Here is a 27,966-nt window from a genome sequence, read left to right as displayed (position 1 = left end):
TACCACAATATAAAAATACTCTGTTAAAATATATGGCTACTTAAAATACCAAAAGTAGGCCTACTAAAATGTTTGAAAATAGCAGATCTACAAGCTCACAACAGCTTAGGGCTGAAGTGGTTAATGTAGGCTATGTTTTATAATATAATAATGTAGCCTATATCTGCAAAATAACTAGTTACTAGTTTTCAAATAATTGTAGTGGAGTACAATATTTTCCTCAAAGATGTAGTGGAGAAATTTGTAAATAGTTTATTAAAGTAATAGGCTATAACCTAAAAATTATGCAGTACAGTTACAGTAGGCTACTTGAGTACACATAGTTACTTAGCACCACTGCCCTCAGGCCATGAGATCTAGACTCCAGTAACGTAACGACTATCACGCTCAGTTGCTGGGCAACCACTGTACACAAAACGATGCTTGTTTGTTTCTGTTGTTGTGTGTCGCTCGACCTGACGTCCGCCAATAGACCGTCCAACTACGATGTCTTATAAAGGGTTTATAGGCTGTAACAGTCGGCTATCAAAAGAGGAACAGGAGTTCCGTGAACTAAAAAACAAAGCTGCGGAGTTTTACCAAGGAAATGGAGTTCCACAGAAGATAGAGTGTGTCTTAACGGACTTGTTCCTGGATCAGCCGGATGACATTTATGGTTACCTGGTATGACGAGTCGTTTCATCTTTAAGGCTGTCACTATTATGATTAATTAGCATTTTTGGAGCAATAGATGAATAATATGATGATTTGCATCGTGTTTGCACACACACACACACACACACACACACACACACACACGCGCACGCGCACGCGCACGCACACACACACACACACACACACACACACACACACACACACACACACACACACACACACACACAGACACCACACACACACACACACACACACACACACACACACACACACACACACACACACACACACACACACACACACACACACACACACACACACACACACACCATTTGGAGCAGGTGCATACAGTCAGGTGTAATTTGTAATAGCTCCAAATAAGTTACATTGTTTGTTTTTGGGTGGGCAGTTTCAACTGTAGGTTATGGTTATACTAATACAATGTCACCACAAGTTCTGCATTCCTGGTCTGCTGCCCAGAAGACAAGCACTATGCAGCTGTTATGCTGTAGGCATACTGCTTCTCAAACATTTTCAAGTCAAGGACCCCCAAATGTATATTTATCTGGCCACGGACCCCCACCTGAAAAGGTTTTGTGCCAGGGACCCCGAAGAGAAGGAAGAAAAATAAATGAATTTTCTTTTTTTCTTTTTGCAAAACAATCAAATAAATAGCCGATGCACAAGCTCGCAGAATAGTCAAAGTATAAATGGTTACGTTTTTATAATTATTGTGACGCTGTATTAACACATTTTGCTGGGGACCCCCTGGACCCATGGGGGTCCCTGCCCAGACCCCACTTTCTTTTCACTAGTGCATGGCTCTAAATTACTCTGCAGTACATAAATTAGTTGGCTAAATTAGTTTGAGCAATTAAGTGTCTGGGTAATTCAAACCATTCTCCAGCCAACATGCTCCAGTTGTCATCACTGACATGAATAAATTAAACCGCAATTTCTCCCTAATAATTTCAACACTTTAAAAGAAAATTGAGGTTGCTGTATTTTAATCATTTTATGTCACTTTAGGCCAATTACTTCTCAAAACTCTCTGCACCCCCACGGATCAGCAAACTAAAGGGCATTGAAGTATATAATGCAAAAGGACAAGCATCCATTGAAGCAGAGGTCTTCTGTATCATCCGAAATGAAGAAAAGGTAAACCTGAATCAGATTGTTACTGTTCTGCTTTTTGGCCTTTAGACTTGATCTTATTTCCATAATGTCATTTATGTGTGATGTCAGAATGTTTGAGTTACTTTCAAAAATCTCCTGCAACTGTCATGACTAATAGGTTGATTATCCACTGGCAGGAATCAGGATTGTAGCTACATAGAGTTATACACCAAAGCATGAAGCGGGCTGTTATAGCACCACCATGAGGCCGAATATAGGAAATAAAATGGGGTGGGCATTCTTCCTTGGGCTACTGGGAGTGTGTGTGCAAAATCTCAGGCCAAGCAGACTGCTTGCTTGCTGCAGACTGTCTGCTTGGCCTGAGTTCATGATTTGTAGCGTTTTGTGCAAAACAAGCCCCTCCCACAAACTTTGAATGCCAATCATAGTGAATCAGATTGGAAGATTGGAGAAATCTGACAGATACAGTACATCTTGATCACATGAATACAGAGATAGATAATGTGTACCTATTTTGTGAGCTCCGGATAAATTGAAGCAGCTTATAGGGCCACCATGAGGCTGACTTGAAACATTTGGGGCAGAGGTTCTTCCATGGCCTACTGGGAGTGTGCATGCAAAGTTTCACACACACACACACACACACACACACACACACACACACACACACACACACACACACACACACACACACACACACACACACACACACACACACACACAGACAGACGGACAGGAGTGAAAAGGTCTCCGGCCTTGGTGGAGACAATAAGGGAATAGTGTACTGAATACTGTGGATACACATGTGGTATAACAGTATGTGTGATGGTGTCTGGGACAACAGTCTATATAGTTCTGGGGATAGAAAGTATCCCTGAACCTGCGACATGCCACATGGGGTCCAGATGCTCTGAATGGTAATGGCCTGAACAGTGTCCATGGCTGGGGTGACTGAATGGCAAGACATTGTTGAGAAGTTACAGTCGAACAAAGACAATGTAATTCCTAAGGCCTGGTTTATACTTCGTTGCACAACAGTGTTGTTGAGGTGTTTTCAAGAAGACAGAGACCAGAATCCTCACTGAAGCCCAGATTTATTAAAGTAGCGGCAGCGAGTTGATACAAGGCACATGAGTCGTTACACCAAGTATTTTAGCAGTGCTGAGTACACGCTTGTCTTCGTTAGTACCCTTTCCCCTCTTTTTTTGAACGATTTTTAGGCTTGTCTGCCTTTATTCAGACAGTTCAGCAGAGTGTGACAGGAAACAGGGAAAGAGAGACAGTGTGTGACACGCAGCAAAGGCAGCCGGGCTCGGGAATCTAACCTGTGACACGCTATCAGGCAGCAGTAGAGCAAATATGTGGTACACGCCTTAACCACTAGGCCATGCTTGTCTCTTTAATAACGGCATGTCTGACACACAACAAATATGTTCCGATATCACTCTGATTGTCAACAGGTGTCGTCTATAGTCAGCTCTTGGCACACTGAAATCCGCACACCCATTCGGTTCCACATCCTCCTAATATGGGGAGCTAAAGAATGGATAAGTTACATTTGGATGTTCTCCATGGCTACGAGGTTTCTATCCAGCATCCCGCATGCCACATATGGTACCCTCTGGCTCCTACGGGAAGACATTGAGCTGTCAGCACAGCCTTTGTTACCAGTTTCTGCTGACCTTGCTCCCAAGGCTGATGTTGCTTAATTACCTACCCTCAAGAGGGAGTACGACGTGCTCGTTCTTTATCATTACCAATTTAGAGCAGTCTGCGACGTGTAGTCTGCTGGAAGCTGAGACCTTAACTCATGATGTCATTAGATATAGTAACGCTTAATATACATGCTCTATATTATGCAAGATGACTTCTACTCAGGGTTCAGAAAGCAAGTTAAAACATCATGTTTGATTAAATGATACTTGAGTTTGATAATCACACAATGACAAAGAGTCAACTAAGCTAGATAATGATATAATGCTATGACTATATAAAGAGAGACAATAATGACTAAATGAAAATAATTATAATGCATATCTTAAATCACTCATAATCACCGATTTGTGATCTCACAACGTGTGGCATGGCGATGCATAGTGAGCTTGTACATCGGCTCTTTTTCACGATTTTTGAAAATGTCTGAAACTGTTTGATGATTTTCCGCCTATAACGACATGCCCAAAATAGGGAGGCCAGGTTGGAAGCTGATGCTTTTGAAGCGACAGTATCGGGCCCAGTGTGCAGCTGTACAGTAAACACTAATGTGAAGAGACAGCCGGGGGCAACAAGCGAGCTATCGAGGGGTAGCAATCAGAGGACAGCCGGTGACCTTTGACCCTTGCCATTTCAATTTTCACAGTATCACACAGGACAGAAAAATGGGATGTGACACCATGGGCCAAGGTCACAGGGAGGTCACGAGAGCAGACACCTAAGGCCTTCTGACCACACCTCGACCCGGCTTTCACCCCTGAAATATTACCCTGCAAACCAAGTACACCGTTTAACTCGGAATCCGAAAAATAAATGTTAGTTATCATTCGAAGAAACCCACGATCCATATATATTCTTCTTTTTTTTTAAATTAAATATACTGAAATTAAAATACAAACAAAAAAGTACCATATCAAATTGACCAAACCAACCAAGTGTTTAATAGGCACAGGTTACAGTTGGGAGAAAGGAAAATACAGGCATAAAAGCACGGTGGAGTGACTTTAGAGCGATGCATTTGGATTATCACTCGGCCCATTTCCAGTCTTAGCACTGACATAATCTGTTGTGACAGGAAACAGCGATGATAGTGGTTGGACCTAAAGGAGGAGAGAGAGAGAGAGAGAGAGAGAGAGAGAGAGAGAGAGAGAGAGAGAGAGAGGAGGGGGAATGAAGGATGAATGGAGAGAGAGGCATGGGGATGGGGGGAAGATGGAAAGAGGATGAAGATGGAGGAGAGAGAGGAGGTTGAGTAATGAGAGAGCAAGGTAGCGATGGTGGCATGCACGTGCACACATAGACATCGAAGGCGGTTTGAGCCCCTGCCCTTTTACCCATCTGTAAAAAGTGCCCTCTCCAGACCATGAATGCAGTTTTCACTATGGTGAAAGAAATGCAAATGCCCTCTAGTCTTTGCATGCCATACCTGAAGGCAGTGTTCAAGAGAATTGCCTTGTCTAAACTCTCCTGAACTTGCAGGATCTTACGTTGAAAGAATTGCCCTCTCTGTGTAGAACGTCACATCTCCAGTATGCACTTGATTATGCTTAGTTTAGTGTGGTCTAAAGCACTGAAAATAGCCGACCTCCAAGCTCATGCTTAGGAGGTCTGCTATTTTCAATATTTTAACCAAAAGGCCCTTTTAGAAATTTCAGCCCCTGCCTCTCTAACATTCTCTGCACGTCCCTGGATGGTGGTGTAGCAGACATTAACTCAGATGATGCTCCAACCCCTCTGGTCCCACGCCCAGCTGTAGGTCAGTGTCAGCATCACCCTCACAGCTCCCAATATTCTGGGCGTGAGGATTACACATACTGCTGTACTGACTGTATGTTGGCCCCGGCCAGGCAGAGGAGCTACACACTTAATCCTAATTAATTTAAATGAATGATCCCGTGCGCCGCAAATGCAAAAATAAGGTTTCATTTGCAAACTCTTTGGAGTTACAAATGGATATATTAACATTGGGGATTGTACTGCGTCGCGTATGTGTGTATGTATCCAAGATAGCGCCGCCCATGGCTGCTGTGGTGACTACGTGTTGCGTTCTGTCGGTGTTTTTGTGTTTGTCTGTTTTTTGTTTTTGTTTATGTTATGTGTGAAAAAATTGATTTGAATGCAAAAATGTAGTATGCCAAAGCAAATTCCTATGTGTATTACACAATGGTTAATAAAGAAATCTGAATCTGAATGTGTGAGTGTGTGTGTGTGTGTGTGTGTGTGTGTGTGTGTGTGTGTGTGTGTGTGTGTGTGTCTGCCTTACTGCAGTAATTGGATTGGTTCACACGTTGAGCAGTTGTTCAATGAGGGTCCCGCCATGAGGATTTTGACATCTGTTGTTGTGGTTTAACTAATGCCCCCCCCCCCCCCCACACACACACACATACACACTTATGCTCTATCTATGTTATGTTGAAAACACAGACTTTCATCCCTTCCTGGCATGAACAGATATATTTAGCATATGCTAGCTAAAGCAGGTGTTCCAGTGTCTGCCTCATTTAATGCCACATTTTGAATCTTACTGTAAAACTATCACCAAATAATACACATTACCGAAAGTCAAATGGTCTGCCGCCTTACTCTTTGTCCCTTTCAAATGTGTGTGTGTGTGTGTGTGTGTGTGTGTGTGTGTGTGTGTGTGTGTGTGTGTGTGTGCGTGTGTGTGCGCGCGTGTGTGCGTCTTGGTGTTCAGAGGATGTGTACTGCATCCATCTCCACCAACAGTGTGGCCTTTGAGGAGAGTTCAGTGGATCCAGGCGCTAACGGTGTCAGTGATGTGTTGACTGCCCTCCGTTGGGTCAATGAAGATCTAAGCACATTGCTGAAAGACTGTAATCCCTGCGACCAGACTGGGGCAGATCAGATACTGAGGTAATGTATGTTAATTGTCTTCTTCTAATCTTTGACAAGCTCTGGAGATGCATGGCATTCCAATACTGCCTTGTATGATCATCCATGTATATATATGTACTGTACACACACACACACACACACACACACACACACACACACACACACTCTTTGTGACTGCAGGCAAGGTGACGGGAAATGGTCCACTGATCTTATGTACTCATTGCTGAGGTTTTATAACTCATACTTTTCTCCTTCCATTTGTCCACTGGGGATCTTTTTGGAACGTGAGTCCTAAACTGGCTCGCTTAATTCACCATGTGCAGAACCTGTTGGTTTGTTCTGTGCACTGAATATGCACAGAACACTGCTTCTGCAGTGTCCTTCTATCTAAATGAATAAGATGCACATACTGGGCTAAAACTAAAAACCTCTACAGTATTAACTGTGCTACTATTACTATTGGCATTATTTGTCTGTCTGTCTGTCTGTCTATCTGTCTGTCTGTTTGTCTGTCTGTCCTTTTTGAGCGGTGGTTACACCGTCTCCTATACGTGGCCGTGTGTGTATGCGTCCGTGTGTGTGTGTGTGTGTGCGTGTCTGTATGTAGCCTGAAGTACCTTTTCTGACCACACATGTTAAGGGAGGGGCGCTGTTGTTCAGGCCAGGCCAGGCCAGGCACACACACACACACACACACACACACACACACACACACGTGCTGTTGCGCAGCTTCCACGACCACCGTTCAGTTCACACGGGTGTGATTTTCTTTTCTAGAGGGTTGTTATATGTTGTTCGCATACCGTACGTTCACCTAATGCATGTGTGTGGGTGGGTGGGTGTGAATACAGTGGTGGTGTGGTTGTGCACATCAGTATACAAACCTATGAATTAATTAAAAAAAACAAATGAATAAATAAGGGGCTGCATTTCTGTGCATTAAACTCAAACAGGATTAAACGTGGCTTGCCGCGCGTTGACCTTCTGGAGTGGGGTCACGTAGAGGTTGTTTGCCGATTGTCACATCCTATCATATCACAGCACACCAGGCTCCTCTTATTGGCTGCTTTTGCATCATCTCACATTAACCAACAGTAGTGCCAGATGAACTGCTGCGTGTCACTATGGCTTGACAGACAGGGGGAAATGTTCCATAAATATGTCTATTGCATCATTTTCTCCCCTCTCATGGGCTCTTGTGGACAAAAACATATATAAGAAAAACAACACCAAATCTCTTTGCTGAAAAAAAAAAAGCAGCTCTAAGCTTGTACTTGTAGATCTGCTATTTCTGCTAAATGCTTGCCTATTTTTGCAGAATAGGGACACTAGGGCGGAGGTCAGCAACCCGTGGCTCTAGAGCCGCATGCTGCTCTTTAGCGCCACCTTGGTGGCTCCCTGGATCTTTTCAAAAATGTATAAAAATGGAAAAAGATGGGGGGAAACATTTTTTTTTTGTTTTAACAATTTTTTTATCGTCACTGTCGGGCAGAAACCTTGTATCTCCAAGTTTCAAATGTGTATGTTTTTTTTTCGCAAAGTAAAGCCCCGCTTCATCATACAAGACTGACGCACAAAAGTAGTGAAAACAGCAGATCTACAAGCACACAACGCCTCGCGGTGCGAGGCGTTGTGCGCTTGTAGATCGGCTGTTTTCACTAGTTTAGTTCATTTTGTAAATGATAAATACAAAACGAGATTTTGGACATACAAGGTTTCCACCCGACAACGACGATATATAAGGCTTTTATAATTTCTTTGCGGCTCCAGACAGATTTGTTTTTAGTTTCTTTGGTCCAATATGGCTCTTTCAACATTTTGGGTTGCCGACCCCTGGATTAGAATGTGCAGAATGGCTCTCAGAGCTCCATTGTCTCTATTGCTCTATGTCTATTGTCTGCTCTTAATGCCAACTGTCTGTGTGCATGTCGGTTTTTGGGCAGTGATTTCCTCTTGGCGCGCTACCTGGAGGAGCAAGACCTCCTCAAGAGAGAGAGAGAGAGCCATCCACCACCTGAGGCTGAGGTACAGTCTCCACCTCCTGCACCTACAGGAGCCACTAAGGACAAGAAGGGAGGTGACAGAGGTAGGACGCTGACCGGAGATGCTCTAATGCTGCTAGTGAGGTTTGGGCTGACACCTGGGCACTGACATCCACAACAACAACAACAACAATAATAATAATGATAATAAATAATACACTTTATTTGTATAGCAATGTCAAAACAATGTTACAAAGTACTTTACAGTATAAGAACTAAATTTACTATGGCATGATACAAAAGGATGTATATGTATGTCTATAGTACGTATATACACACACACACACACACACACACACACACACACACACACACACGCACACACACGCGCGCGCGCACACACACGCACGCACGCACGCACGCACGCACGCACGCACGCACGCACGCACGCACGCACGCACGCACGCACGCACACACACACACACACACATAAACACATACATTCACACACTCTATAGCCTTTTGTATCGCCCCGGAAATGAAAATGAAGCTCTCTCTCTCTCGCTAATGGAGAATCTCTAATGGATTTACAGTATGTCAGTTGTAATGGCTTTGAAACAAGGGTCTAGCTCTTTATGTTTCAGTGAAAATAATGGATAATTAAAATCAATCCACAGTATGAGCCAAGATTTGGCACTTGTTACTTGGCATTGGTATCAGCAGGTATATTCCTAATGGTAGCTACTTAAAAAAAAAGGACATTCAGCTGCTCTAATACATTGTACCTGCTGTTGTGTTTAGCAGACATTGCTAATACTATGCAGTTGCACAAGGACGGTCTGGCCAGCACATGTTGTATTGGCATATTTAATATTCTGCCTAACATGGACAATGGAGCATACCTCCCATCACATCAGACTTCAAATGCATTCATAATTCATAATCCATGTCATGCTACTACATCATTTCAGGGGTTTCAGAACATGAGTATGCACTCAGTGAAATATCATAGCCAGAAACCCATGGGTGTTTAATGTGTATGCATAAAGAGCTGTTACTTGCATGAGCGATCAGCTCAGGGTTGCAACATTCCCTATAATAAACCGCCCATCCATCCCCGAAAAACAGAGGAAATATTAAGAACCAAATATTAATTAACAAAACGTTCATTATGAAGCTCCCACCAGGCTGCCATCACCTCCATGTGCCACACGTAACTTTGTCTGACATATAATTGATTAACACTGAAAACATGAAATTATGCTCGTTTGTTCATCCAGGAAAAAAGAGGAACAGCATAGCAGAGAAGCCAGTCACCCCACAGGTTCCACCAGAACCCGTCCTGCCTGGAAGCATGGCCATCGGTTCAGTGTCCCTGGCTGTGGCAAAGACTGGAGCACAACTCCAAGACATTCCCCTGTACAAATATATTGCACATCTCAGAAAACAAGAGGTTAACACAAGTAACCATTTTTTCAAATAACCCTATAATGTACACCCCCCCCCCCTCCCCCCACACACACACACACACTTACAATTTGACATTAGCTAGCTGCAAGCCCGACCTACCTAAAACTAACCCTGACCCGTATTCTTTCCGTTTTTACTATCTTTGTGGACACACTCACGCACGCACGCACGCACACACATTTAACATCTTTATTTGCATCCGAAAACAATAGTAGCTGCACTTTAACTTGGTAAACTCAACAACAATTACACACACACACACACACACACGCGCGCGCACACCACACACACACACACACACACACACACACACACACACACACACACACACACACACACACACACACACACACACACACACACACACACACACACACACACACACACACACACACACACACACACACACACACACACACACACACACACACACAGGGGGCAGTGTTATGATTATTGTGTCTCTCACAAATTCATCCAGATTCCAAAGGAGTTCCACATTCCGTTGCCTTTGGTAACTTTGCTGAGCTGTGGCAAGATGTCTCCAGGAAAGTTGAATTTACTTGAAGAGGTCATCCTGATGCCCAAGGCTGGACAGCGGGTCAAACAAGTACTATACGCAGCACTCAGAAACACACCTATTCCGCCTTTGTCAGTCTGCATGCACGCCGTTGCGCTTGTTTTCTGTCTTGGACCCACTTTTATTGTACTGTAGATGGTTGGCATAACTTTGGTCTTATAGATGTTCGTAAACGTTTTCTCAAGTAGACTATGTTTGGGGGTTAGGTCAACAAATGTATTTTCTTTGTTCTTTCTATCATATGGTACAGTATGTTGGTTGGAACGGGTCAAGGTCAGTATTTACGGTATGGTGGAAAACATGCTGAACTTAAGTGAAATTCTCTGACAGATCACCAGAATGGCCCTTGATATACAAAGGGAGATGATGAGAATAATGAATGCTACATCAAAAACTGGGGTGAGAGAAATATCTTTTTCTTCTTCTTTTTTTTACTGTACTGCAATTTCAGTACATTTCAGTCCATACAGAACACTAGAAATAAAGTGCAGAGCTTTATGAACATACACTAATCTCATTACGTTGTGTACTGAAAATTGAACTGTAAAAATAGTTCTTATCATCTTCATTGTAAGCTGACATTTAGTACTTTAATTTGAATGGTGATGAAGATAAGTAGCCATCACAATCATGTGTGTGTGTGTGTGTGTGTGTGTGTGTGTGTGTGTGTGTGACTGTGTGTGTGTGTGTGTGTGTGTGTGTGTGTATGTATGTATGTAAATATAAATATATATATATATGTCACGGTTAGATCGAGGAACGGTTAGATCGAGAAACGGAGCACTCGTCGTGCGGCGCGGGGCGGAACAATTGCGGTCGCTTTGATCCACAACAATGACAACGACAACGTAGCGTCGGCAGGAATGATAGCGCCTCACCCCACAGAGGTTAGGGTTAGGCATAGTTTTACTGATGGTTAAGGTTAGGGTTAGAGTTAGGCATAGTAAGCTAATGGCTAACTACAGCTGAGCTAGACTACACAAGTGAATGGCTGTTGTCGCCATCTCATGGTGACTACGCAAAATTACACAGGTGCGCTGATAAGAGACTATCAAAGTGAATTGATCCAGGTGGTGGTAGGGGTGTGTGGTGAAAGACAAAACGAGCGCTCTTACCACGATCTAACTGAGTTACCCAATCTAACTGTAACATATATATATACACACACACATAAGACGCCTAAGGGCGATAGGCGACCTCGCTTTAAAGGGCGAGGTCGCGTCATGTCTTGGCCATCTGGCCAGTGATGCATATCGGAACAGTTACCCATATATGGAGACCTGGCACCCATATACGGTATGGAGATCCATGTACTGTATATGGAGATATGCTGTGAGCCCCCTAACATGCTAACTCAGTTATTCGTTATGTGAAAGTCCTATGACGTCTATGACATCTGACATCATACATACAATCCCTTTTATGCCCATATATGGAGATCCCTGTCTGTAGAATGAGCCACACAGATATGGGCTGTCTCAATGTATTCTGTTAGTGTGGTATGTGGCCGATGTGGCCTCCATATATGAGCATTCCCATATGAAGTCCTGTTAGATATGGTCTTAATATTGATGACATCAGGGATCTCCATATATGGGCATACGAGGGATTCTGTTAGTGTGGTTCCCCTGACATCACAGTGTAAAAAAAGCGTACACGGCCGGCCGGCCGGACGGACGGACGGACGGACGGACGGAGACATGATGTGCCGTTTTACATACTAAACTGTGATAAACACACACGCACACACACGCACACACACATGCTTGCTGAGACCACGTGAATAACATCCAACGTTTGATGAGATATTCAATGTCTCAGGCAGTACAGGCAACAGTGTCAACGTCTGGAGCGCTGGTTGTTGGATACGAGCGACCTGAGCAGCCTCTGGATCTGATCGCTGATGCGTGCAGCAACCTTGGGCTGGCACTTGGAACAGAGCTTCATTTGGCAGTAAACTGTGCGGCTCATGAGCTAATGGACTACGTAAGTTACCGAAAGACTCTCTCTCACATCACATGTGCCCTTGTGCCAGGGGCCTTGTATGAAACAAGCCTTGACTACATAAACCTCAACTGTGGCTTCAGGGCAATTCAGTAGCAAAGGTGGGTGGCATTGTGTTAAAGCAGTGCATGGTGGAAAGTAACTAAGAACATTTACTAAGTACAATGTTGCGATATTTGTACTTTACTTGAGTATTTCCAATTTCCAATACTTTTACTTCTACTCCTCTACATCTTGGATTCAAATATTGTACTTTTACTACTACATTTATTTGAAAACTTTAGTTACTAGTTACTTTGCAGGTGTAAATTATAATATTATAAAACATATATTAACCCACTTTAGCCCTATTTTATACCATGGCTATTTGAAAATAGCCGATCTACAAGCTCACAACGCGTCGCATTGTGAGCTTGTAAATCGGCTATTTTCAAACATTTTGTACTTTTACTTTTGGTACTTTAAGTACATTTTGATCCCGGCACTTTCATACTTTTACTCAAGTACATTTTGAATTCTGGACTTTTACTTGTAACGGAGTACATCTACAGTGCAGTATTGATACTTTTACTTAAGTACAAAATGTGTGTACTTTTTCCACCTCTGGAAAGAACTGAACAGCGTTTCTTCTCCCCAGTCTAAAGGAAAGTATGATGTGGTGACAGGAGGTCCCAAGTCTGCAGATGAACTAGTGAACATGTATGAAGCTTTGACGAGCAAATATCCCTCAGTGGTGGCCTTGATTGATCCACTGAGGAAAGAGGTAAGTTCTTCTTGTATAACAGCGGAAGGATGGCATTTCTTTTGACATTTCTATTTTTCGATTTGTCACATAAGCAACCTAAAGAGAAAATCAAATATATAGCAGGCCAATGTGAAAAGAATGGCATTTCTTTCTCGGCCTAGTGGGAATATGCGTGCAAAATTATTGCGTGCAATCTTAGCCAATCAGGATGGAAATTATGAAATATTTCACAAACCCGTTTGGTTTAGTTAGAGTTTCGCTGCGATTGGGGCAACGGTGCCAGAGATTAGCTTGTTCACAGACAGATGGACACATGGACACACGGACGGACAGAGTGCAAAACATAGTTCCGGCCATGCCTTTGGCCTGGTGGGGACAATTAATGAAGGTACTTCTGTGGCCTACTGCCATTGTGCAAAAAAGTGCATAATCTCTGGTTGGTCGGTCTAGCGGTTTATCTCTCAGACACTCAGACGACTTCATGATGGCTCGCCTCTGCTAGAAAAACACAATTTACCCTGTCACTCACTGTGTAGTGTGTACCCTAATGGGTAGTAGTATGTACAGTATCATGAGCCTGAATCAGCCACAGTGTTCAGGGATCTGCCTTAACCATGTGTACTGTATGTATCCTCTCTCTAAAGGACGTTAAGCAGTGGGAGAAGCTGAACAGTGTGATTGGAGCATCATGCTCCCTGCTGTCTGACGTCAGCTATGAACCCCTCAGTCATGGCATGCAGCCACCGGCCACGCCCCTCCCAGGGGTCAAAGGTTTTATCCTGAAGCAGACCAATGAAATGTCAATCAGCGATCTTATTCGCATCACAACAGAGCACCAAGGTAACGTCAGGAACCTGCATGCAGAAACCTCGTATCTCCAAAAGTTTCAAATTTGTACATTTTTTCGCAAAGTAAAGCACTGCTTCATCACATGGCCATCGCACACAAGAAGTGAAAACAGCTGATCTACAAGCTTGTAGATCGGCTGTTTTCACCAGTTTAAATCATTTTAAAAATGATAAATACAAAACAAACGGTTTTCGACGTACAAGGTTTACACCCGACAACGACGATAAGGAACCTGCATGCAGAAGGGTATAATAGAGGGAGGCCTCTGACCTTGTTCCCTCTAGATTCAGCACAAACATGGGAAAAATGCTTTCTACTATACTGACACCAAAATGTCAACAGCCATTAAAGAATCATTAAACTCGATTCCCCCGTCACATTTAAAACTGACCTAAAAATATGGCTGACCTCAAAATACAATTGGACTTTAGAATTGGAATGAATCCCCTACAACGCACTCCCTCGGCAAGCTCCACGGAAGCAGCCCTGTGGGTGTGGCATCCTCTAGTCTACCCCCTGCTTTTCGGGTTATAATATACTGTAAGCAGTCTCAGGTTTTATTTAGTACAATATTGAATTAGTTCAGATTTCAGCAAAATCGTTGCTAACTTGAAACATTGACTCCTCGCAAAAATGTGGTGTGGCAGCACCACCCAAACTATTATTGATGCCACTCAAACACCTTAAATTCACCAATGGAGTGATTTATATTGTGAGGACATTTTCGATCACAGGAGCTTTTATCCACATCTGCAGTATATTTTCTAATCTATTTTAAATGCATGAATAATTGACAAACAATTGTGTGCGTGTGTGTGTGCGCGCGCACGCGCGTGTGATTGTGTCCACGCGTCGGAACGGCAGGTGCAGTGATAATGGGCGCGACGTTGAGCGAGCCCTGCAGCGATGCATCTCTATCAGATGTGGTGAGTCACAGTCATCCGCTCTGTCTTTGTGTGGGTCGCGTCTGGGGATGGGACGATAAGCGATATTATCGTTTATCCTGATAAATAACACTCACGATAATCGTATCGTGGAGATTTAATTTATCGTGATATCGTCCTCCGTCATGCACTGGGATCAATTCACCTTTTATTTGCCGAGCTGCATATCCGGTACCACTTAAACCCACTATAATTGGTAAAAGGTACTTGATACTTGATAATGTACTTGATAATATACGTACTTGATATCTTTTTTTCACACTCTATCAAATGTCTTTGCCAAAAAATAGACGATCTACAAGCTCACAACTGAGCTTGTAGATCTGCTATTTTTTGGCAAATGTTCTACCCCAGCATAATGGATTTTGATTAGCGCGCTAATGTTGTAAATCGTGATTTCTTTTGTCACAATAATCGTGATATGAAATGTTCATATCGTCCCATCCCTAGTCGCGTCTTCAGACCGCAGCACTGCAACTTGTCATCACAGCGTGCTGCTTTGCTTGGTTGTTCGTTCCTAGATGCAAAGACAATTCCCTCTACGCAGGGTTCCTCTTTTTTTACTGTCACGAACAGTCAAGTTATATCCCTGTTGCACTTTCACCAATCACCACAACAAAATGATCTCTGTGTCTCTTTTCTCTTTCTTGCTGTTGCTGTGTCGTTATATCATTTGTACTGGTTAAACTGCTTTCTTCTTCTTCTTCTTCTTTCCCTAAGGCCGTTGGGCTGGGTGTGAGCTATGTCAAACTGGGAGGTCTGAGCGGTGCTGAGAGGCTGACTAAATACAACCGTCTGATTTCTATAGAGGAAAAACTGGCCCAGCAGGGAATCCTGGGTATGGCGTTTCTCTGTCTCTCTCTGTGTGTGTGTGTGTGTGTGTGTGTGTGTGTGTGTGTGTGTGTGTGTGTTTTATCCCATCCCTTGTCTTGTTTGTGGGGTACGGAGAAAAGGAGGTTAGACAAAGCTGTGTGAAGGGAGACGCAGTAATGGCTCGGCTTGAGAGAACAAATCTCTCCCCCCCCCCTTCTCTCTCTCTCTCTCTCTGCTTTGGATGTGAAAGGAAACTGTGACTGAGGAATCATAGATTTGTGTGCGTGCGTGCGTGCGTGCGTGCGTGCGTGCGTGCGTGCGTGTGTGTGTGTGTGTGTGTGTGTGTGTGTGTGTGTGTGTGTGTGGGGGGGGGGGGGTGCTAGAGGATGGGGGGATTTGGAAAAAAAGGATCCCTATCTTGTATGTTTTAATTGGCCATCTAATTACACATACACATATTCCCACCCACCCTACCCTCTACAGCTAAAGATAGTGTAGATAGTGTGCGATAGTGTGGTCCAATTTCTTAAAATGTTATATTGTCCATTTACTTGATCTCTCTATGTTATCCACAGTCCCTCTTGAGAAGCACACATCCTCATGGATTGCTGAAAGAACACACGAGCAATCCACTACTATGGATGATACAGACGGGGATTGAAACACATGCATATGATTTGGTAATGGTACAGAATGTAATTAAGACTAAACTCGATATTATGCAAATTATTGATGTTTTTTCACCTTTCTTCTCAAATCGGTTAAGTGAAAATGCAAAGACTGTTCTATGAAAGAATACACTGGCAATATGAAACTGAATAAACCGTTTTTTTTTTAAACCATAAAACCATTTGCCATCTCTTGCTATATTAAAATCATAGCACATAACACTTTGACCTTGTTCAAAAAGGTCTGCATTCCTTGATAAGAAGAACAAAAAAAAAAAAGAGCTGATGGCGGCATTAGCAGATTCATTCATCATCATCACCTGAAGAGAGACAGATGAAAAGGCACAGAGAGAAGCTGAGATGGAAAACTCAAGGATAGCTCCTCTCAACACGCTCAGCAGTACTATAAGTACTGACCAAGTGGGCCAGCAATTTAGAATGGACTTGATTAGTAACCTGCAGACACACTGGCAACAGTAACCATGTGGACTGATTGAGGCACCAAGGCTCAGGGTGACTGTAGTGTAGAATAGTTGTCCTCAACCTTTTCAGGCCGCGACCCCCACAATAATCATATTTTAACTGGGGACGACGCTGGCGTGTGTGTGTGTGTGCGTGTGTATTGCAGTTGATGCTCAGGCTAGACTCAACAGGCTAGATTCAACAGCACCCTCTTTGGTCACTCAGTGGCACTCCGGCTACATACAGGCTACAGACCCACATGGAGACACGGAGACACGCATACACACACGGCCATGCTATGGAGCGGTCTACCGCCGCTCAAACATATCAGCACTTGCACAGGAAGAAGAGGAAAGTTACATTGTGTGCAGCTTTAAAGGTCTTATGATATAAAAAAAAAAATATTTTTTCATGTTTCCTGACCTCAATTACACCCAAAAGAAACAGAACATTCAACATTCAGTGGTTTCTCTGTAATCTGTAGTTTTTTTGAATAATTAGGCTCAGAAAAGTGGGTTCATTTTCCTCTGGACGTATCATCATCATCCAGGGGAGGATGTGGTTGTAGGGGAGGGTGTATCACCTTTGATGTTACTTTCCACTGTGTTTGTATCGTTCCATTGCACCATTTACCAATTACCATTTACCAGTTCAGTTGTTACGTTCACCCTCACCTACAACCACATCCTCCCCTGGATGATGATGCGTACGTCCAGAGGCAAATGAACCCACTTTTCTGAGCCTAATTATTCCAAAAACCACTGAATGTTGAATGTTCATTTTTTTAGGGTATAATTGAGGTCAGGAAACCTGAAAAAAGCCACAATATATATATATATATATATATATATATATATATATCTTTTTTTTATGTCATGACCCTTTGAAATATCTTATACTGGTACTTTGTCGTTATTGACAAAACAACTTCCTATTCTGAAAGCGCAATGAGAAATGCCCCCCCCCCCCCCCCTTACACACACACACACACACAAACAAAGCATGCTCAATGTTGGCCAACAAAATGGAGCCTCCGCATTGTAGGAGGATGTGCAAAATAAAGCCTTCTTTAAAACTAGTCGGCTCCTCATCCGACCCCTGTCATGGCTCCACTCTTCGACAGCGGAAATGATTATGTCACATTGTGTGAGACCACAAAAAGCAGGTTTGTCCCCAGACCGTCTGAAGCGTCCGCCTGGGCTCTGAGACAGAAAGGGCCAGTTGTGTATGGTGGGAAGCAAGAGGAGCTCCAGTGCTGCTTTGTGTCCTGGTCTTCAGAGAAAGACCAGCACAGACTCACAGCTGTGTCAATGGACTCGTCAACTGACTGCTTCTCTGTTGAGCAGCCAACAACAAACTGCATATGAGACAGAGTAAGGGCCGACGCACACTCCACTTTTAGAGCCGAATTCATTTTGGTTCGGTCACAAAATCTCGGCAGCACCAAACAGACAAATTAATGACGGTACCTGCTCCCCCCCCCCCGAACCTTTGAATGACGTCATAATTGTAGTTCAGACAGAGCCGAACCAAAAATAAATTCTGCTCTATAACTGGAGTATGCATTGGCCCTAACATTAACCTAACTAGTATTAAGGATATACACAAATGACTGGCATCGAATACACACAGCGTTTAAGGAGAGAGAATACAGTTTAGTACAGCAAAGGATTAGCCTCGTGGACATTTTCCTAATTTTCATAGGTTTCAAGGTAACAAGTATAACTCGAATTTCATTAAGTCACTTTCTTTTCAATCAAGTCACAGCTTCAGTTAAACATTTTAATTGACTGAATTATCACATTTTCCTAAATGAAATAAATTGACCCCAACTGTGTAAATATCAATTCACAGGGTGTTTAATTTGAGCAATGGCTTTGTTTGGCTGCACACTTAATATTTTGATGTTTTACCACTTAAGACATGCGTTCACACTGCAGATGCACGATGCACACAGTAGGTGTCAACAACCATCACTCTGTGATCAATAAGATGTACTGAGGATACACATGCAGCAGCAGCTTAGAGACTTGGCTCTGAGCAACCACAGCTCCCCACCAGGCAATTACTGTGTTTGACAATAAATCAAATGACTAACAAAATAGCTAAGATTAAGTGTTTCCCAGACACACCAAAAAAGGGTCTCCCTAATTGCCAGTCCACTCAAGGGACAAAAAAAACAATAATACAAAAAATAAACCAAAACGTTATGTTGTATCGGCCAACGATGAGCACGGAGGGCCACACATTTGCCTTGCAGAAGGGGGGGGGGGGGGGGGGGGGGGGGGATGAGCGAAGAAAGGAACGCAGCATGGCTTTGTGTAATTACAGCTTTTGCTTTGATCGACAGAGTGTTTACCACCCGTCAATCATTGCCAGATTCTCTGACATCTCGAGCAGATGGCAATGGAAGGGATGGCGCTGCGCGGCCACTGACACCGTCTTCTGGAAAGCAGCTCTTGGTAGCAAGAGGGTTTCCAAAGACACAGACAACATGTCGAGTGAAAAACATGCTGTACTGTATACTGGCATGAGTATACTGTAACATGGAGGCCAGTGATGAGTCTTAAAACACAAGTGCATGCTAGGCCTATCTCTTTGTTGATCTCTCTTTTCAGTGTTCAGAGCAGCTTGGCTTACATTAGCTGGTATTATTGTCATTGACACTATCCTGTCAATCGTTATCCTATAGAATTCAGAGCTAATCTCATCTTCCTTTGCCTTGAGAGAATGACAAGTGAAAAGAAAGCATATGACATTGGTAAAACTGGCTATTTCCAAGCACATATCTGTGGCGCCTCTCTTTGATGACTCTCTTTTGTCCGCAAAGTACGCTGTCGAGGCTAAAGCCTCATTTAAGCTTTGTCACACGATAGTGTCGCCCCTCTAAAATAAGTGACAATTGTCTGAAAATCTGTTATTTTCAATGAGCGACACCGCCTTGCAATGAAGCATAAACTAGGCTTAGACTGCTTCCAAATAAAATTAGAGAGCAACTTCCTCTGTGATTTTAGGAGCAGTCAAGTGATTAATCAAATAGTTACAATGTATGGAAACCAGACTCCCAGTCAATGTATGAATGATGAATCTCTTTGAAGAGGAAGGTGAGGCAAGGGCGACTCGGCCACATTGAATTTCCTTCACGCCATGTTAAGAGGGGATTGAGACTCTTTCTCTGGGGTGGAAATTGCACCTTAGCGCTGAATGAAGCCCAAAGTCTTAATAAGCAGCAGCACAAAACAACTGGTGGTCACAGCCCACAGTTTGCAGCTCTCAGGTTTCAACCGCTCATTCAGGAGTAAGTCTAGGAAATTTGACCAACGACAAACAATGACAAAGGGCCCACCATTGTGACTAACTAACCGCAATGGTCATTGAGTTCTTCTTTTGTTTTTTGAGTGCACAAGTTGATCCTTCTATTTATTCCACACCTAACGATAGCTTAACCTTGAGAGTCACATGGCCTAACCCTGGGGTCCATTCTACAGCAGAATGCGCCAAACCAAGCCACTTTATGCCAATATGCTGGTTATAATCTCTTCGACGAGGTCATGGGCTGCTAGGAATAATTCACAACAATGCCTACGGAAACTTGAAAGATCCCAATGCCCAAACCTTAATGGTTTGGGCACACAGTGGTCTATAATTGCTCACTGAGAGGCTGCAAGGTTAATAGTGGTCTAGACAGACAATTCAAAGATACTTTGCCTTGGCAGACACTCAAGGCTGAAAAAAGCTGTGGAGACGGATTGTTGGGGTGTAAATGAAAACAATTGTGTCCATAATTTGACCTCATGTTCAATATTGGAAGAACAAAGCGTCGAAAGGTGCTTCTGGGAAGGTCTTTTATTTTGCCTGAACCAAATGGATGCAATTTTTCCATTGGCTCACTCCCAAATCAGGGCTGTAGAAACTGTGAAGTCTACAAATGACGTCAAATCTTTAAATAAAATCCCACCTACACTATGGCACAACTTACAACCTCGACAAAGAATATTACTCTTTTGTGCCAAACAAAACATGTTGAACCATAAAACTCATATGATTAGTGAACTCCCACTAACATAACATGAAATTCTTATGGTTGGAGGTTTATATCTTTGCTGAGGGTCAGACACTCACTCAAGTGCCCCAACGTTTGAGGCTGTGTACCCACGGTTGGAGATGGCTGGGTGAGTCTAGCTGGTGGTGGAGTCCTGGAAGCCTGGTTTTCTAGGGCTCTGGGGACGTCTGACCCTAGTGACATCCAGCACAGTGCTGGGGAAGGGACGGGGCGAGGACCATACACCTGGACAAAGACACATCCCAGCATCACACGTGTCCACTTTCCAAAAAATTGTTAATCTAATAGTCAAACAGTTAATTTGTATCATCAAGATCAGCGTAACCGTGGCAGTCTCAGATTCAGAGTGAGCAGCCTATGTTTATGACATCTGTTGACAAAACATCACCAAACTGATTTTCGCAGCACAATCAAGTTCATAACATGTTAATAATAGGTCTATGAATGTATTTTATAAAGCTTTAGTGGCTAAACAGTTTCTGAAAAGATTTGGGAACATTTCTTGCGTCTGAGTAGTTAACCCACTAAAGAAGAGGTGGGGACAGAGCTATAATACAGTATGTCTCTTAATCATTTTATTGTGTCTGGGTAGCTCAGTTGGTTGAGCAATTGCTTTTGGACCACAATCTTCTGGGTTTGATCCCAGGCACCACCAACTCAGCGTGTGAGTAACATGACTTGGTAAGTCATGTAGTAATTACTGGGAGCTGATGGTAGGTATCCAGCATTGAAAAGGGGATACACCCTGGTTTTCAACCTAACAACAAAAACCGACAATAAGCCACTCTCTGACCTACTTACTTAATGTAGCCATAACTGATCTCTGTCCTGTTAATGTAAAGCAATCATTTATTGATCTGTCCTGACACATCTGTGGCATGGCCCTAGTGATACATTTACAATAAAGGGTGTAACAGAGATAGTTTGTAACACCCAGTTAAATACCGCATAATTAGTCAACAAACATAGTCAATTGAGAATATGGGATCTAAACACACAATCAAACAGAACTATCAGTTGTGTTCATCTACAGTGTGTCATGTTTTTCTCCTGTGTATTTTGTTGTGATCAGAGGGCTGGAGGTTTAAATGGAACAACAATTTACCACTAGTGAATAGTGCTGTTTTTTTTTTATCATTTACATTTTTATTCACACAAAATAACACATTACATAGACACACAACACCAATAAGACAATCAGGACAAAGCAAAAAAAAAAAATACACAATCTAAAGAAGAGTTGACAGCTGTACACAACAATTCTGGATCACAATGCTATAACATCAAACTGGTTCTTGAAACTATATTTATTGCTTTCTGGGGGCACGTAATTTAAGCTTATCACTCCTCTTCTTCGCCACTCTGTACATGAGCTATACTACTAGTTCCTACACCCAAACGTTTTAACTTCTCGTGTTCCATCTTAATCAAATGTCTCTCTTGGAGTAAGAATATCTGCATTTTTTTCTTTCTTCAATTTGTCATATCCCTCTTTCTCTTTATAGACGACTTAAATCCCTCTACATTCAGTGACATTATCCCCACCATACTATCCCTTATTTGAGCATGACATTATCAACATGTATTCCCCACCTGGTCTAATAGTGCTGGTTTTACAGAATGTTATGTTGTGTGTATACTCAACTCACCATTGTCCTGTGTGGTCTCCAGTGCACCTCGTCGCTTCAACAGAATCCTCTCTAGCTCTCCACTGCCATTTGTTGACGGAGATTCAGACTTCAGCTGGGGGGAAGACCCCTTGAAACTCTCCTGTATACAGTTTCCAACAAGAAAACAAACCCAGAGAAACGGTGATGGAAAATAATAAGGTAGTCTGACTATTTGTACTTCACATGACTTGATTTTCAGAGAAACCTGTTTCATCACTACTTAGTTTATTTTTCCAGTGTTAACACAATGCATCACATTGCAACGTGTTGTAAGCTTGTACATAAGCTATTTTACGCTAATGTTCACCTAATGTATTTTTACCAAATGTTTGCCTATGAATACACAAAGTGAGACTGGAACATTTAATCAGACCTTCATCCCTGCAGATGTTGCAATACGTAAAGTCATACTGTGTGACCTTGTTCAATTAAACTATATTTTTGTTAGCATCTTTCTACGGTATATTTTTCACAAAACACATTCCATATAATGTTTTGACAACTTCTCAGAACATGACTGCCCTGTTTGTATAAAATGCTGGATCAATAAGCCGGGGGACAATTCTGTGCAGTGCCAATAGGCCAAGAAAGTACCTCCACATAAGGTTTATTTTGAAATATTTAACTTTCATTGAATAATGTGACTAGTGAATGCCGGTTCGATCATTCTGGACTGACTCCCTTTCAACAAAAGTTTACACATTCAGGCAAAATAAAGTGAACCTTGAACCACATTGTGAGATATTTCAAAACGTTACACTAAACATGAATACAAACAAACATTTGTTAAACATAACTAACATATACATACATAGTTATAAAACACATTCTTTATATTGTTGTATCAGACCGTAAAGACTCGCAAAATCTTGAGTCTTTTGTAGTGGCAACAAAACAGTGAAAGGGCAGCTAGAAAATTATTTATGGTGGAAAAAGGTGGCGCGTGGCTGTGAGGACATTTGATTGTGTGAAAGTTCCATTACCATGATTCCTTTAAGTTCCTGAATGGCGGAATTAGAGGGCAGCCTCTCCATCTGATGAAAGGAAAGGAAGATGGCTTTGGTAAATAAACAGCATTTTGACACATTATACTTATTTTCCCTCATTTGGCACTTAGAGGCCTTTTATAATGGAGACGAAACATTGTAGACACAGGCACCAGTGCTCTCTTTAAAAAAAATACTAAATGTATCAACACGGAATCAGTCATGTCAATTTTCCCATCTTCACATTATTGATAATTACTTCCTACAACATGCCTAATTCTATCTAATTTTATTGAATTGTCACGGTCCAGACGCACAAAGACTAAAAGATATCTAGGGCATTTATCATGTTTTATCAAGACAGACTACACATAGATAATTGGTTACGCTGATGGATTTATAAGTGCGTGAAAACACTGGTACCCGGTGACTCCTGTGGACCTGTATGAACTTTAAGGTAAAAACGAACACAAAACTCTAGGGGTAATGTCTAAGACAGGGGGTCTTCAACGTTTTCAAGCCAAGGACCCCTTTGTTGAGAGAGAGCTGAAGCGGGGACCCCCACAACCTGTTCATAGATTCCATATAGTTTAATCGTTTAACAGCACAATCATCAGTGTATTTTGGATTCATGTCAATTTGTGTTTTCAGATATTTAACCACTTAAACCGTCAATGCCGTCAACTTGACCTTTCACTCTGTATTTAGTCTGCTCTTTTTCCCCTCTACAGCAAAACTCTTTGACAAAAATAGCCGATCTACAAGTTCACAACGCCTCGCGCTGCGAGGCGTTGTGAGCTTGTAGATCTGCTATGTTTGGCTTAAGTTCACAGAATATGGATATACTCCCCCTAGGGGTCCCGGACCCCCTGTTGAAGACCCATGGTCTAAGAAGAATAAATACCGGTTTACTCCTACTGGGTGACTGGCCCACAGGTCGAAGGTGAACCCCTTTCTTTATCCTCTGCATCATCTCGTCCACTGCTTGCTGCCTGACATCCAGCTCTGAGAGAGAACCCACACAAGAACCTGACATCCAGCTCTGAGAGAGAGAACCCACACAAGTACCCTTTTCATATCAAGCTTTGAACTTAATGGGATCAATGAGCAAACACATTTTTCAGCTGCTTCACTGAAAATCACTGATTTGGAAGGCTTTGCTTAAGTTCTGTTCTGTTGTGATAAAAGTTTAATAATTGCGACTGAATGTCGCAGTTTACCATGAGAAATGTCACAGCTTGTCCGTGTCTGTGTAGACGTATATGTACACGGTGGTTCTATTGGTTTTTCTGTGGTTCTATGGGTTTGTCGCTCTGACATCACGCTCTGGCTTGATGTCCCTTTTATGCCCATATATGGAGATCGCTGATGTCATCACGAGTCACACTTGCATCACGCTCTGGCTTGATGTCCCTTTTATGCCCATATATGGAGATCCCTGTCCCGATGTCATCAATATTAAGGGCATATCTTGTAATGCCCATATTTGGTAATGCCCATAAATGGGCATGTTCTGACATCACATTGTTGACTATCATGCAGGGGTCTCCATATATGGGTAACTGGTCTGATATACATTACTGGCTAGATGGCCAAGAATTAGGGCGAGGTCATGTCAGCCTGAGGCATCTTACTAGTATATAGGCCTAATACTAATGTTGACCATACAGCAAACCGTCAATACTGTTCTGCTGGCATTGACTCTCGTTTTGGGCTTCCCTGACACTGAGTGTAAAATTAATAAAGTGTCAAAATGGCTAATATGTGTTGTTTCTTCTTTTATTTATTTTCCTTATTACTGTGGGAGAGTGCAATCAATCAATACACCAAGCCACAAAGGTAAATGCCAGCAGAACAGTATTGCAAGCTATTCTGGCACATTCTTGGGGGGGTACATGTTTAGCTGTGCTGCTTATTCCACGAATGCCTACAAGTTGTACCTTGTTGTAAAGGTGACTTAACAACGATAGAAATACCCACTACCAATTGGTATTATTAAAGGGGAGCTATAATGGACCAAAGTCAAGTTTCTGATCTTTTTGTGGGTAGTTTAGATTGCTGTCAAGTGCATTCATTGCACTGTAGTCAAACATCAGCGACAAGAGAGAGACAGAGAGACATTGACATACAGAGGTTTGAGTATTTTACCTGGTTTCTTAGTTGAGTCTTGGGTCACTAGCGGAATATCAGTACTGATGTCTCTTCTCTTCCGGATCAAAGACAAAAGTGAGCTTAAAATAGAAGTGAAGAATGATGTGAACAGCAACATGCATAATGAAGACAGATTTAAGGCAGTTATGTCAACTTCTAGTTTTCTAAACAAGAGGTGCATTTTTTGTTTGACCATTTTCTATAGTATAATTTGCTGATTACTTTTGACGCAATGTATACACTTGCACTGTAAGCTAATCATCTGGGGACCCCCAAAAATCATTCGAGGACCCCCTCACAGGTTGAGAACCACTGGGCTAGGGGACTGATCTAGCTTGTCGACCTCTGTTACCTGTCCTTCCCCATCCCCTAGCTTTACTTTGCTGTCAGTTCACAGGTGTGTCTGCTATCAGCCTGCTTCCTCTCTCTGTATTGTGTTCATAGGAGGTGAGATGTCGGCCGCAGCTTGTGATTTAATTGGCTGAGACAGTGTTTGAATTGGGGGTACAAGGATTTGCGATTCTGCCCTATCGGAATGTAACTCGTTGAGGCGGCTCAGGCGAACATCGCAAGTTCGCTTGAGACGGCGCGCCTCCGACGCGGTCAAAAACTATACTTTGTCGGCGAAATATTTTTACCGCAGTTGTTGATTAGGCTCGCCACCCGAAGGGGTTTCCAGAGTAGCAGGAAGTAGTAGGGCGAAAGACCCAGGCGGGCGAGGAAAAACAAGTGCTCCCTAACGTGCGGTGCCACCTCTTATGGACACAATAATAGACCACTACAGTCTGCAGCATAGAATCAGAACACACAGAAAAGGACACCGGGGAGGGAGCGAGAAACGTGGCCGAAAAAGGCAGGGCTTTGACCGGGTGCCCTTAAATGTATGCTACGCCACTTATTTTCAATTGCATCTTTCTCTCTACACTCACTTCCATTTCTCAGCTCACTGTCCTGTCTAGTAACACTCAGTGGGCAGCGTCTCTCTGTTTCACCTTACCCCAAAGGGCTGGAAGCAGGTGCTAGGGTCGGAGGTGGAGGCGGAGGTGGTGGGGGAGGTGGTGGCGGTGGCGGTGCCAGAGCAGCTGGAGGGTTGGTAGCGACCTGGAGCCTCTTCTGGAGTTCCTCCACTGGCCAATCAGAGAAAGAGTACGGTAATATAAAAATGATTTGTTTTAAATCAGTTGGCCTCCTGGTGGCGCTATAAAAGGCAGATGGGAAAAATGCAGGGCAAAGGTTTTTCCTTGGCCTCTAGGGAGTTATAGGTGATTTGAACATTTTCGTCCTCGGCCTATGGGGAATCTTGAGTGCAAAATGTCTCTTTAATGAATCCAAAGTGAGAGAAAATGTGTAAATAAAAAGCAAATCAAACTTTTATGCAATCAGAATCTATTATAAAGATTACCCATAGCCTCATTTATATTCATAATCACAAGCAATCCCAAAATAATTACAGTATTGTCATTGGGTTGGATAGTTACATATTACTTCTCGAGCACTTGAGCGAGACAGAGACAGAAAGAGAGAGAGAGAGAGAGAGAGAGAGAGAGAGAGAGAGAGAGAGAGAGAGAGAGAGAGAAATGGCACATCACAATTATAAACGCACTTATTTTTTCAGTCTACTATGGAACGCACTCAATGTCACGATTGATAAGATGACAGACATCCTTTTATTCACAATGGTGGATATACTCCTGTAGAGAATTTTGTGCCCATAATATATGATGAGTTTGGATGAACTGCAGTCAAATCGCATAGCAGAGAAGAGATTACACTCAGATGATGCCGGATATAGCTGGTACAATTGGCAACATTGGAGCTTTCCAGCTATGTAATACGCACATACTGTACTGTAGTAAATTCCGTGGACATAGTGGATTTCACACCCTTGGTCTAGCCAGGCCATTAGACACTCTTAACACATTGCATTTGGTCATGTGTACGCATACTTGGTGTGTTTTCTATGTGCGCATACTTTGTGTATGCATGCTGTTTTGAGCTATGATTAACAGAGACTGCAGCTCAAAACAGCACACACATTATGCACACACACAAACATACAGAGCCAGTCTGCGGCAGAAACTTAATGCACCACTGTTGGTCACTAGATCCACATCAACAGCGTATTAGACCAACAATCCATCTTAACTCATTCTGGGCGATGCCCGTAGAAACCGTAGATTTCCCGCTGTACCGCGGTGCCATGCCCGTCGAACCCGGAAGTT

The 27,966-nt window shown here is 42.8% G+C and overlaps 2 protein-coding genes across 3 annotated transcripts in view; one reads left to right on the top strand and one right to left on the bottom strand.

Moving 5' to 3' along the window:
- Positions 1-486: 486 nt before the first annotated feature.
- Positions 487-18,241, top strand: eno4 (enolase 4; the record flags this gene model as incomplete). Its single annotated transcript, XM_080740728.1, has 13 exons — positions 487-663; positions 1,684-1,812; positions 6,200-6,378; positions 8,304-8,446; positions 9,581-9,795; positions 10,291-10,419; positions 10,720-10,788; positions 12,211-12,375; positions 13,031-13,156; positions 13,783-13,978; positions 14,852-14,913; positions 15,652-15,776; positions 18,052-18,241. 13 exons carry the CDS (start codon positions 487-489, stop codon positions 18,239-18,241), a joined length of 1,905 nt encoding a protein of 634 aa, XP_080596854.1.
- Positions 18,242-18,884: 643 nt separating this feature from the next.
- The window catches only part of shtn1 (shootin 1), a 34,965-nt gene continuing 25,883 nt past the window's right edge, over positions 18,885-27,966 (bottom strand). The window contains exons 11-16 of one of the 2 annotated variants that reach the window (XM_080739718.1): positions 26,742-26,871; positions 25,742-25,824; positions 24,498-24,598; positions 23,591-23,641; positions 22,587-22,707; positions 18,885-21,162 (exon numbers count right to left, since the gene is read on the bottom strand). In XM_080739718.1, the coding sequence (XP_080595844.1) occupies positions 21,053-21,162; positions 22,587-22,707; positions 23,591-23,641; positions 24,498-24,598; positions 25,742-25,824; positions 26,742-26,871 (596 nt within the window). In that variant the 3' untranslated portion in view covers positions 18,885-21,052. Of the gene's footprint in view, positions 21,163-22,586; positions 22,708-23,590; positions 23,642-24,497; positions 24,636-25,741; positions 25,825-26,741; positions 26,872-27,966 lie in introns of those variants that run through there. The other variant, XR_013962618.1, reaches the window with a different exon arrangement.

This window comes from Nannobrachium achirus (assembly GCF_963921795.1).
Source record: "Nannobrachium achirus genome assembly, chromosome: 13".
In the NCBI taxonomy this organism is placed as follows: domain Eukaryota; kingdom Metazoa; phylum Chordata; class Actinopteri; order Myctophiformes; family Myctophidae; genus Nannobrachium; species Nannobrachium achirus.
Note: the sequence above shows the minus strand (reverse complement) of the source record. Positions and strands in the feature narration are given on the sequence as shown.